The 13,030-nt window shown below is 43.5% G+C and overlaps 1 protein-coding gene across 1 annotated transcript in view; it reads right to left on the bottom strand.

Annotated features, from left to right (window-relative positions):
* LOC112217145 (solute carrier family 13 member 2-like) overlaps nt 1-13,030 on the bottom strand; it is a 58,341-nt gene that overhangs the window by 32,126 nt on the left and 13,185 nt on the right. The window contains exons 2-6 of the mRNA XM_042300031.1: nt 11,991-12,119; nt 11,620-11,756; nt 7,908-8,155; nt 7,337-7,517; nt 2,995-3,117 (exon numbers count right to left, since the gene is read on the bottom strand). Coding sequence (XP_042155965.1) covers nt 2,995-3,117; nt 7,337-7,517; nt 7,908-8,155; nt 11,620-11,756; nt 11,991-12,119 — 818 coding nt within the window. The remainder of the gene's footprint in view (nt 1-2,994; nt 3,118-7,336; nt 7,518-7,907; nt 8,156-11,619; nt 11,757-11,990; nt 12,120-13,030) is intronic.

Raw genomic sequence — 13,030 nt, 5'->3', positions numbered from 1 at the left:
CCACTGCAGCCCTCTACTAGGTTGGACCAGAAAATGGTTGCTCATTATTTGACTCCAGGTGAGTGAAAAATAAATGCGTGTCTAAACCAGAAAGAAGGAGAATAATCGTTCTCGGCATGCCTGCCTTCTTCCCCCGTATCCGGACTTAAAACTTTCAAATCGCTTTGAGCCCTTGTACCAGCTGTCTTCTGCCGGGGGCTTGGGTGTTCCCTCCATGGCTGTTGATGCCCCTCCAGCTACCTCTTCCTGTCCTAGTCAATCAACAGCCTGGGCACAGCCTGGACCAAGGTGGCCCCCTTTGGCCCCGCAATAAGCCTGTTACCAACCCTTAGTAAACTTTTAGTAAACTGTTATAACACACAAAAATGTGTGTTATAACAGGATCCAAAACTATTTTACAGTAATCAAATTGACAACAGACTTTCAGCAAGCTTATAGGGAAGGACATTCAACAAGCACAGCACTTACACAAATGACTGATGATTGGCTGAGAGAAATTGGTGATATAAGATTGTGGGGGCTGTTTTGTTTGACTTCAGTGCGGCTTTTGACATTATAGATCATAGTCCGTTGCCATAAAAATGTATGTGTTATGGCTTTACACCCCCTGCTATATTGTGGATAAAGAGTTACCTGTCTGACACAACACAGAAGGTGTTCTTTAATGGAAGCCTTTCCAACAAAATCCAGGTAGAATCAGGAATTCCCCAGGGCAGCTGTCTAGGCCATTTGATTTTTTCAATCTTTACTAACAACATGCTTTGTGTAAAGCCAGTGTGTCCATGCATGCGCATGACTCAACACTATACACGTCAGCTACCACAGTGACTGAAATAACAGCAACTCTTAACAAAGAGCTGCAGTTAGTTTCAGAATGGGTGGAAAGGAATAAGTTAATCCTAAATACCTCAACTAAATCTTGAAATTAATAATGTTGAAATTGAGCAAGTTGAGGAGACTAAACTGCTTGGAGTAACCCTGGAATGTAAACCGTCTTGGTCAAAACAATCTGTCTATAATAAAGCGCTTCTCTACATTCTTAAGAGCACTATCAGCAAGGCAGGTCCTTACAGGCCCTAGTTTTGTCGCACCTGGACTACTGATCAGTCTTGTGGTCAGGTGCCACAAAGAGGGACTTTGCAACTGGCTCAGAACAGGGCAGCACGGCTGGCCCTTGGACGTACACAGAGAGCTAACATTAATCATATGCTTGTCAATGTCTCCTGGCTCAAAATTTACTTCATCACTACTTGTATTTGTGAGAGGTATTGCCATGTTGAATGCACCGAGCTGTCTGTTTGACCTACTGGCACACAGCTCAGATAACCATGCATACCCACAAGACATGCCACCAGAGGTCTCTTTACAGTCCCCTAGTCCAGAACAGACTATGGGAGGCGCACAGTACTACATAGCCATGACTACATGGAACTCCATTCCACATCAAATAACTCATGCCAGCAGTAAAATTAGATAAAAAAACAATATAAAGATACGCCTTATGGAACAACACAAGCATAGACACATGCACACTATAACATACGCACTATACACACATTTACACATGGATTTTGTCTTATAGATACGTGGTAGTAGAGTAGAGGACTGAGGGCACACACTTAATATGTTGTGAAATCGGTTATGAATGTATTGTAACGTTTTTAAAATGTATAACTTTCTTAATTTTGCTGGACCCCCGGAAGAGTAGCTGCTGCCTTTGCAGCAACTAATGGGGATCCATAATACATTCAAATACAAATACAAAAGGAGCTGATCATGGACGACAGGAACCGTATGAGCGAGCACGGCCACGTGAATGATGCTGTAGTAGAGTATGTCGAGATGTTCAATTTTCTTGAAGTCCACAACACTAAGGAATTAACATTTTCCACACACACCCACACAGTTGTGAAGAGGGCACAACAGCACATCTTCCCCCTCAGGAGGCTTAAATATTTGCCATGGGCCCTCAGATCCTCAAAAAGTTACACAGCTGTACCATTGAGAGCATCCTGACTGGCTGCATAACCGATTGGTACGGCAACTGCATGGCATCCGACCGTAAGGCACTACAGAGGGTAGTGGGTACGGCCCAGTACATCACTGGGGCCGAGCTCCCTGCCATCCAGGACCTCCATACCATGCGGTGTCAGAGGAAGGCCCATATTTTTTTTGGGGCGGGGGGGACTTTTTTCAAAGACTCCAGCCATAGATGGTAAGCAGTACCACTGCACAAACTCTGTAACCAACAGGACCCTGAACAGCTTCTACCCCCAAGCCATAAGACTGCTAAACAAGACTGATAAATAGCTAATCAAAATGGCTAACTGGACTATCTGCATTGACCATTTCTTGCAATAACTCTTTCACTGACTCTGTACACACACACTGGACTCTACCCATACACTAACACATACTTACACTGACACCCCAACACACACACACACACACACACACACACACCTTTACACTCCCCGCATACACTGCTGCTACTGTCTATTTCCATCGAGTTGCCTAGTCACTTTACCCCCTACCTGTATGTACATACATGTAGCTACCTAAATGACCTCGTACCCCCTGCACATCGATCGGTACTGGTACTCTCTGTATATTACCATGTTATTTTTTACTTATTATTAATCTGGTTTGAATATTGTACAGGGATGACATGTGAAGTGAGCCTTGTGAATGACGCCCAGTGAGGACACATGATGTGAGCATTGTGAATGTCACGCGTTCAAAACAACTGGGAACTCGGAACTGGGAAAATGGAAATCTCCAACTTCTGACTTTTTAACATTTTTATTAAACCTTTTTTTTAACTAGGCAAGTCAGTAAATAATAAATTCGGCGTGTTTAAACTACTGGGAACTTGGGAAAAAAAATGAGTTCTGACTGGGAAAAATCTATTTGAACGGTTCTGAGCTGAAGATCACTGATTTGACCTCCCATTTCTCAGTTGTTCCCAGTTGTTTTGAATGCAGCATTACTTACTTGAAGCCCATGTACATGAACTGCAGCCAGAGCCAGGACAGGATGAGCATGATGATCATGTTGGGAAAGGCAAAACCAAACCATGACGCAAAGTTGATCACATCGCCATTACCTGGGAAGATCCTATAGGGAGGAGGAGAGGGGGAGAAGGAGGAGAAAGGAGAGGGGAGAAGGGGGAGAAGGGGGAGAAAGGAGAGAGAGGGGAGAAGGGAGAAGGGGGAGAAAGGAGAGAGAGGAGAGGGGAGAAGGGGGAGAAAGGAGAGAGAGGAGAGGGGAGAAGGGCGAGAAAGGAGAGAGAGAGGAGAGAGGAGAGGGGAGAAGGGGGAGAAAGGAGAGAGAGAGGAGAGGGGAGAAGGGGGAGAAAGGAGAGAGAGGAGAGAGGGGAGAAGGATAGGGAGGAGATTTAGATATGGCCCAATTTTATCTTCATCAAGACTGTATGAAAATTATGGTCATGTACTCAATGTCATATCAATGGAGTGTGCGAGCATGAATGCATGCATGAACACATGTGGGTATCTGTGTCTGCTATGTTACACCCTTATTCTAAAATGGATTCAATAGTCTTTTTTTCTCATCAATCTACACACAATAACCACAATGATCACACATTTGCAAAAGTATTCAGAACCTTTACTCAGTACTTTGAAGTTGTCACGCCCTGGTCTTAGTATTTTGTGTTTTCTATATTTATTTGGTCAGGCCAGTGTGTGACATGGGTTTATTTTGTGTTGTGTTTATGTATGGGGTTTTTTCGTAGGTTTTGGGATTGTGGCTTAGTGGGGTGTTCTAGCAAAGTCTATGGTTGCCTGAGGCGGTTCTCAATCAGAGGCAGGTGATTCTCGTTGTCTCTGATTGGGAACCATATTTAGGCAGCCATATTCTTTGAGTGTTTCGTGGGTGATTGTTCCTGTCTCTGTGTTATTGTCACCAGATAGGCTGTATAGGTTTTCACGGTTCGTTTTTGTATTGTCGTGTTTATTTCGTCATTAAACATGTATTGTATTAACCACGCTGCATTTTGGTCCGACTCTCTTTCGACGGAAGAAAACCGTAACAGAAGTCCATTTGGCAGCGATTACAGCCTTGAGTCTTCTTGGGTATGACACTACAAGCTTGATACAACTGTATTTGGGGAGTTTCTTCTCTGCAGATCCTCTCAAGCTCTGTCAGGTTGGATGGGGAGTGTCACTGGACAGCTATTTTTAGAGAGATGTACGATAGGGTTCAAGTCTGGGCTCTGACTGAGCCTCTCAAGGACATTCAGAGACTTGTCCTGAAGCCACTCCTGCATTGTCTTGGCTGTGTGCTTAGGGTTGTAGACCTGTTGGAAGCCCCATTCTGAGGTACTGAGCGCTCTGGAGCAGGATTTCATTAAATGCTGAGCTGTAGTTGATGAACACCATTCTTACGTAGGCATTCCTCTTGTCCAGATGGGTTAGGGCAGTGTGCAGTGTGATTGCGATTACGTCATCTGTGGACCTGTGGTAAACTGTGGTAAATTCCATTGATTCGACAGGATTTGGAAAGGCACAAACCTGTCTATATTTAAGGTCCCTACAGCTGACAGCGCATTTCAGAGCAAAAACCAAGTCTTGAGGTCAAAGGAATTGTCCGTAGAGCTGAGACAGGACTGTGTCGAGGCACTGATCTCGGGAAGGGTACCAAAAAATATCTGTAGCATTGAAGGTCCCCAAGAACACATTGGCCTCCATTATTTTCTTTAAAAAATGTACCCATTACACCCCCACCCCTCTTCGGAGGACACATACCTTGTATGTTTTTTACAGCTATTCTGCTACATATACACTACCATTAGAAGTTTGGGGTCACTTAGAAATGTCCTTGTTTTTTAAAGAAAAGCAATTTTTTTTTGTCCATTAAAATAACATCAAATTGATCAGAAATACAGTGTAGAAATTGTTAATGTTGTAAATCACTATTGTAGCTGGAAATATTATGGAATATCTACATAGGCGTACAGAGGCCCATTATCAGCAACCATCACTCCCGTGTTCCAATGGCACGTTGTGTTAACTAATCCAAGTTTATAATTTTAAAAGGCTAATTGATCATTAGAAAACCCTTTTGCAATGATGTTAGCACAGCTGAAAACTGTTGTCCTGATTAAAGAAACAATAAAACTGGCCTTCCTTAGACCAGTTGAGTATGTGAGGCATCAGCATGTGCGTGTTTGATTACAAGCTCAAAGCGGCCAGAAACAAGAACTTTCTTCTGAAACTTGTCAGTCTATTCTTGTTCTGAGAAATGAAGGATATTCCATGCGAGAAATTGCCAAGAAAGTGAAGATCTTGTACAACTCTGTGTACTACTCCCTTCACAGAACAGCGCAAAATGGATCTAACTAGAATAGAAAGAGGTGTGGGAGGCCCTGGTGCACAACTGAGCAAGAGGACAAGTACATTAGAGTCTAGTTTGAGAAACAGATGCCTCACAAGTCCTCAACTGGCAGCTTGATATGCATTCTCATTAATCTAACTGCACTGTCCAGTATACAGTAGCTATTACAGTGAAATAATACCATGGTTTTGTTTGAGGAAAGTGCACAGTTATGAACTTGAAAATGTATTGATTAACCAATTAGGCACATTTGGGCATTCTTGATAGAACATTTTGAACAGAAATGCAATGGTTCATTGAACAGTCTAAAACTTCGCACATACACTGCTGCCATCTAGTGGACAAAATCAAAACTGTGTCTAACCTGGAATGGAACATTATGGCCTTTCTCTTGCATTTCAAAGATGATGGGACAAAAAAAAATAATAAATGCATGTTTTTTCTTTGTATTATCTTTTACCATATCTAATGTGTTATATTCTCCTACATTAATTTAATTTAACTTTTCCACAAACTTTACAGTGTTTCCAAATGGTATCAAGAATATGCATATCCTTGCTTCAGATCCTGAGCTACAGGCAGTTCGATTTGGGAATGTCATTTTTGGCAAAAATTGAAAACAAGAGCATGATCCTTAAGAGGATATTATAATTAACACCATACTACCCAACAAACTCGTCATTAGGCTCGAGACCCTTGGTCTCGACCCCGCCGTGTGCAACTGAGTCCTGGACTTCCTGACGGGCCGCCCCCAGGTGGTGAGGGTAGGTAACAACATCTCCACCCCGCTGATCCTCAACACTGGGGCCCCACAAGGGTGCGTTCTCAGCCCTCTCCTGTACTCCCTGTTCACCCATGACTGCGTGGCCATGCATACCTCCAACTCAATCATCAAGTTTGCAGATGACACTACAGTGGTAGGCTTGATTACCAACAACGACGAGACGGCCTACAGGGAGGAGGTGAGGGCCCTCAGAGTGTGGTGTTAGGAACATAACCTCACACTCAATGTCAACAAAACTAAGGAGATGATCGTGGACTTCAGGAAACACCAGAGGGAGCACCCCCTATCCACATTGACAGGACAGTAGTGGAGAAGGTGGAAAGTTTTAAGTTCAATGGCGTACACATCACGGAAAACTGAGGCACTGGTCTACCCACACAGACAGCATCGTGAAGAAGGCGCAGCAGCGCCTCTTCAACCTCAAGAGGCTAAAGAAATTTGGCTTGTCACCAAAAACACTCACAAACGTTTACAGATGCACAATCGAGAGCATCCTGTCGGGCTGTATCACCGCCTAGTACGGCAATTGCTATGCCCACAACCGTAAGGCTCTCCAGAGGGTAGTGAGGTCTGCACATCACATCACCGGGGGCAAACTACCTACCCTCCAGGACAACTACACCACCCGATGTCACAGGAAGGCCAAAAAAATCATCAAGGACAACAACCACCCAAGCCACTGCCACCCGAGCCACTATCTCAAGGACATCAGACTGTTAAACAGCCATCACTAACATTGAGTGTCCGCTGCCAACATACTGACTCATCTCTAGCCACTTTAATAATGAAAAATGTATGTAACAAATGTATCACTAGCCACTTTAAACAATGCCACTTTACGTGTATATAATGTTTACATACCCTACGTTACTCATCTCATATTTATATACTGTACTCTATACCATCTACTGCATCTTGCCTATGCCATTTGGCCATCGCTCATTCATATATCTTTAGGTATATATTCTTATTAATTTCTTTACAGTTGTGTGTAAAAGGTAATTGTTGTGAAATTGTTAGATTACTTGTTAGATATTACTGCATGGTCTAACTAGAAGCACAAGCATTTCGCTACACTCGCATTAACATCTTCTAGCCATGTGTACGTGACAAATAAAATTTGATTTGATTTGGGAAGGGTTCTGAATACTTTCTGAATGCACTGTATGTGTGTGCCTGTGTGTGTGTGTAACTTACTCATCCATCTGTCCCTTGAGGATGAGGTTGGGTGTGGTGCCAGTGAGGGTGGCTGTGCCTCCGATACTGGCAGAGTAGCACACACTCAGACTCATCCCTTTAGTCAAGAGCTGGTACTTCAACTCTCTCTCTTTTCTTCTCCTCTCCAGAGGTGAGTCTGCATCCCTCTCCTCATCCTTGTCTGGGGGGAGGGAAGATGAGGAAGGACAGAGAGGGAGAGGAGGGGTGGAGAGAGAATGAGGAATGTGGTTAGCGGGCTAGGGGGGAAAGGGCTAGGTTTGAGAGTTAGTCAGGAATAGGGTCACATTAAACGAGACATGTTCCTGTCATTCCCTGTTCTCCATTCATTCACATACACCTGTCTCAGAAGAGTCATTAACACTGTATTCAGGGTACTCTTTTCAATTTATTAAAACATATTGAAAACATATTGAAAATGGTTCTATGAACCATATCAGGCAATAATGGGTTGTTCTTTATAACATCACTTTTAGGTTTTTAAGAAAGAACCATAAAACTCCCCTTAAAAAGATTACATTCAGGAAAGAAAGTAATGTATCTTTACACTTACACATATAATCCTGCTGAATCTTGACGAGGTCCTGTTTGGTGTCTTCTTCTTGGGGTGCTTTGGTGTCCAGTTCAAAGGCCTGGTTGTCTTTCCCTTCAACCTGCAGCTCCCGCTCATCCTGCCCGGCCTCTGTGGCACACAGCTGTCCTAGCACAGCCTGGGCGATGGGCACCATCATGGCTGTGGTGGCTGTGTTACTGATCCACATGGAAAGGAAGGCTGTCACACCCATGAACCCCGACATCAGCCTGGAGAGAGTGAGATGGGGATGGTGATTGCATTCAAACGTTACTTTTGCATTGCATGTAATATCTATCTGTATTGTTTTTTTATACCTAAGGTAGGCCTACTTCTAACATTGTTCTTATTGTTTTATGTGATACAGTAGCTAATGTTGCTAACTCTGACTGTATTTTGGAGGACGATAGCTAATGTTGCTAACTCTCACTGCATTTTAAAGTACAGTACCTAATATATCAAAATCAGACTGTATTTTGTAGGACGGTAGTTAATTTTGATAACTCTGACTGTATTTTGCATTACTGTAGCTAATGTTGCCAAATCTGACTGTATTTTGTAGAACTGTAGCTAATATTGCTAACTGACTGTAATTTGTAGAACAGTCGCTAATGTTGCTTACTCTGACTGCATTTTGTATTACGGTAGCTCTTGTTGCTAAATCCGACTGTTTTTTGTAGAATTTAGCTAATATTGCTAAATCTGACTGTATTTTGTAGAACGATAGGTAATGTTGCTAACTCTGACTGTACAGTATACTGACTGTAAATGCTACTGTATTACAGTGGCTACTAGCTAACTTAGTATACTTACAGTGCCGGCCATATCCCCACTACCAGTAGAAAGTTAGCTAATGTATCTAACTCTGACAGTATTTTGCCAGACGGTAGCTAATATTGTTAACTTTGACTGTATTTTGTAAAACAGTCGCTAATGTTGCTAACTCTGACTGTATTTTGTAGCTAATATGAAAAATTCTGATTTATATTTTGTTGTACGTTACCTAATGTGGCTTACTCTGACTGTATTTTTCACGAAGGTAGCTAATATTTCTAACTATGGCTGTATTTTGTAGTACGTAGCTAATGTTGCTAACTCTGACTATTGTTGTATTATGGCAGCTTTTGTTGCTAACTCTTACTGTATTTTGTAGAATGGTAGCTAATATTGCTCTCTGACTGTATTTTGTAGAATGGTAGCTAATATTGCTAACTCTGACTGTATTTTGTAGAGCGGTAGCTATCGTTACTAAATCTGACTGTATTTTAGTTCATTAGAACGTGCATTGAAGATGTTGTTCCCATAGCAACGATTAAAACATTCCCAAACCAGAAACCGTGGATTGATGGCAGCATTCGCGTGAAACTGAAAGCGCGAACCACTGCTTTTAACCAGGGCAAGGTGACCGGAAACATGACCGAATACAAACAGTGTAGCTATTCCCTCCGCAAGGCAATCAAACAAGCTAAGCGTCAGTATAGAAACAAAGTAGAGTCGCAATTCAACGGCTCAGACACAAGAGGTATGTGGCAGGGTCTACAGTCAATCACAGATTACAAAAAGAAAACCAGCCCGGTCACGGACCAGGATGTCTTGCTCCCAGGCAGACTAAATAACTTTTTTGCCCGCTTTGAGGACAAAACACTGCCACTGACACGGCCCGCAACCAAAACATGCGGACTCTCCTTCACTGCAGCCGACGTGAGTAAAACATTTAAACGTGTTAACCCTCGCAAGGCTGCAGGCCCAGACGGCATCCCCAGCCGCGCCCTCAGAGCATGCGCAGACCAGCTGGCTGGTGTGTTTACGGACATATTCAATCAATCCTTATCCCAGTCTGCTGTTCCCACATGCTTCAAGAGGGCCACCATTGTTCCTGTTCCCAAGAAAGCTAAGGTAACTGAGCAAGACAACTACCGCCCCGTAGCACTCACTTCCGTCATCATGAAGTGCTTTGAGAGACTAGTCAAGGACCATATCACCTCCACCCTACCTGACACCCTAGACCCACTCAAATTTGCTTACCGCCCAAATAGGTCCACAGACGATGCAATCTCAACCACACTGCACACTGCCCTAACCCATCTGGACAAGAGGAATACCTATGTGAGAATGCTGTTCATCGACTACAGCTCAGCATTTAACACCATGGTACCCTCCAAACTTGTCATCAAGCTCGAGACCCTGGGGCCCCACAAGGGTGCGTTCTGAGCCCTCTCCTGTACTCCCTGTTCACCCACGACTGCGTGGCCATGCACGCCTCCAACTCAATTATCAAGTTTGCGGATGACACTACAGTGGTAGGCTTGATTACCAACAACGACGAGACGGCCTACAGGGAGGAGGTGAGGGCCCTCGGAGTGTGGTGTCAGGAAAATAACCTCACACTCAACGTCAACAAAACTAAGGAGATGATTGTGGACTTCAGGAAACAGCAGAGGGAGCACCACCCTATCTACATCGATGGGACAGTAGTGGAGAGGGTAGTAAGTTTTCAGTTCCTCGGCGTACACATCACAGACAAACTGTATTGGTACACCCACACAGACAGCATCGTGAAGAAGGCGCAGCAGCGCCTCTTCAACCTCAGGAGGCTGAAGAAATTCGGCTTGTCACCAAAAGCACTCACAAACTTCTACAGATGCACAATCGAGAGCATCCTGTCGGGCTGTATCATCGCCTGGTACGGCATTTGCTCCACCCACAAACGTAGGGCTCTCCAGAGGGTAGTGAGGTCTGCACAACGCATCACGGGGGCAAACTACCTGCCCTCCAGGACACCTACACCACCCGATGTCACAGGAAGGCCATAAAGATCATCAAGGACAACAACCACCCGAGCCACTGCCTGTTCACCCCGCTATCGTTCAGAAGGCGAGGTCAGTACAGGTGCATCAAAGCAGGGACCGAGAGACTGAAAAACAGCTTCTATCTCAAGGCCATCAGACTGTTAAACAGCCACTGAGTGGGTGCTAACATTGAGTGGGTGCTGCCAACACACTGACTCAACTCCAGCCACTTCAATAATGGGAATTGATGGAAATTGATGTAAAATATATCACTAGCCACTTTAAACAATGCTACTTAATATAATGTTTACATACCCTACATTATTCATCTCATATGTATATGTATATACTGTACTCTATATCATCTACTGCATCTTTATGTAATACATGTATCACTAGCCACTTTAAACTATGCCACTTTGTTTACATACCCTACATTACTCATCTCATATGTATATACTGTACTCGATACCATCTACTGCATCTTGCCTATGCCGTTCTGTACCATCACTCATTCATATCTTTATGTACATATTCTTTATCCCTTTACACTTGTGTGTATAAGGTCGTAGTTTTGGAATTGTTAGGTTAGATTACTCGTTGGTTATTACTGCATTGTCGGAACTAGAAGCACAAGCATTTCGCTACACTCGCATTAACATCTGCTAACCATGTGTATGTGACAAATAAATTTGATTTGATTTGTAGAACGGTAGCTTATATTGCTAACTCTGACTGTATTTTGTAGAACAGTAGCTAATGTTGCTAACTCTGACTATATTTTGTAGCTAATGTTGCTTTCTCTGACTATATTTTGTAGAACGGTAGCTAACTCTGACTGTACAGTATACTGACTGTAAAGGCTACTGTATTACAGTGGCTACTAGCTAACTTATTGTACTTACAGTGCCGGTCGTACCCCCACCACTAGTAGTACTCGGAGGGCGATGCGTTTGTGAAGATTCCAGTTCTCAACAGCGATGGCCACCAACAGACCACCGATGAACAGCATGTTAGAGTCCTTTAGGTACTGGACACACACCTGGAAAAGGTAACATGCACGCAAACACACACACACACACACACACACACACACACACACACACACACACACACACACACACACACACACACACACACACACACACACACACACACACACACACACACACACACACACACACACACAGGTCAGGACCTAGTCAGCCCACTGACTAAAGCGTAGACATCAGGTTTCAGTCATTTGTATTGATTTGTTTGTGTAATGTTTGCGTACTGCTCCAGACTCCATGATGCCCATCATAGGGAAGAGGACAACAGGCAGTAGGGCAGTCACAGCCAGGGGCATACACTCTGTACACCAGTACAGTGCCATCAGGATGATAGCATAGCCACACTTAGCCTCCTGTACACAGACACAAATGGAGAAAAAGAGAGAGAGAGTGAGAGGAATAGGGGGGTTAGAGTATTAGAACACAAACTTGAAACAGAATATGGCCAGTTTCATTACACGTTGAACAACAATAGCAACTGCCTAGCTCTCCATTAGACCAGAAAGGGATGGATTTTCACTTGTGGGTTCTGGAATTGCTAAACTGACTGAATTAGAAAATGTATAGCACTACTACTGTTTCTCTGTATTAAGTCTCTCTCTTAAACATACATGCACATAATCTTAAACACACACACACACACACACACACACACACACACACACACACACACACACACACACACACACACAGAGAAATAGTACATAGCTGTAACCTTTGGTCATAAAAACGAACATTCATCCATGCGATTGTCTTTTATGACACACTTTATGGGTCGGAGGGAGAAATACAAACTCATTATTTAACCTCCCTGGCTGAAAACTTTCCATTCCAACACATTGGTTTAGAACAGATAATATTTTACAACAAACCAGGAGAGAGTTACAGTAGAAAGGAAACAGTGTGAAAGGTAATCATAGTAGTAGCTAGCTAGTTGACCTAAGGTCAGGAATTCAGCTTTGAACAGAGCTTTCCTTTATCCCTTGGTCTACCATGTAGCCTTGGGTTTGGGTTCTCTCTCTCTCTCTCACACACACACACACACACACACACACACACACACACACACACACACACACACACACACACACACACACACACACACACACACACACACACACACACACACACACACGTTACCATGGTCACCTCAGAGAGTCCAATGACCCAACACATCCATTACAATTTCATCATGTTATTGCTGTACTCTTGTACAATTCCATTGACTGTGCTATTCAGTTTCAGGTTGTGTCAGTGTGCCACC

Source organism: Oncorhynchus tshawytscha, linkage group LG17, assembly GCF_018296145.1.
Source record: "Oncorhynchus tshawytscha isolate Ot180627B linkage group LG17, Otsh_v2.0, whole genome shotgun sequence".
Taxonomy (NCBI): Eukaryota; Metazoa; Chordata; class Actinopteri; order Salmoniformes; family Salmonidae; genus Oncorhynchus; species Oncorhynchus tshawytscha.
The sequence above is the reverse complement of the archived record's forward strand: the minus strand, read 5'-3'. Positions and strand labels throughout refer to the sequence as shown.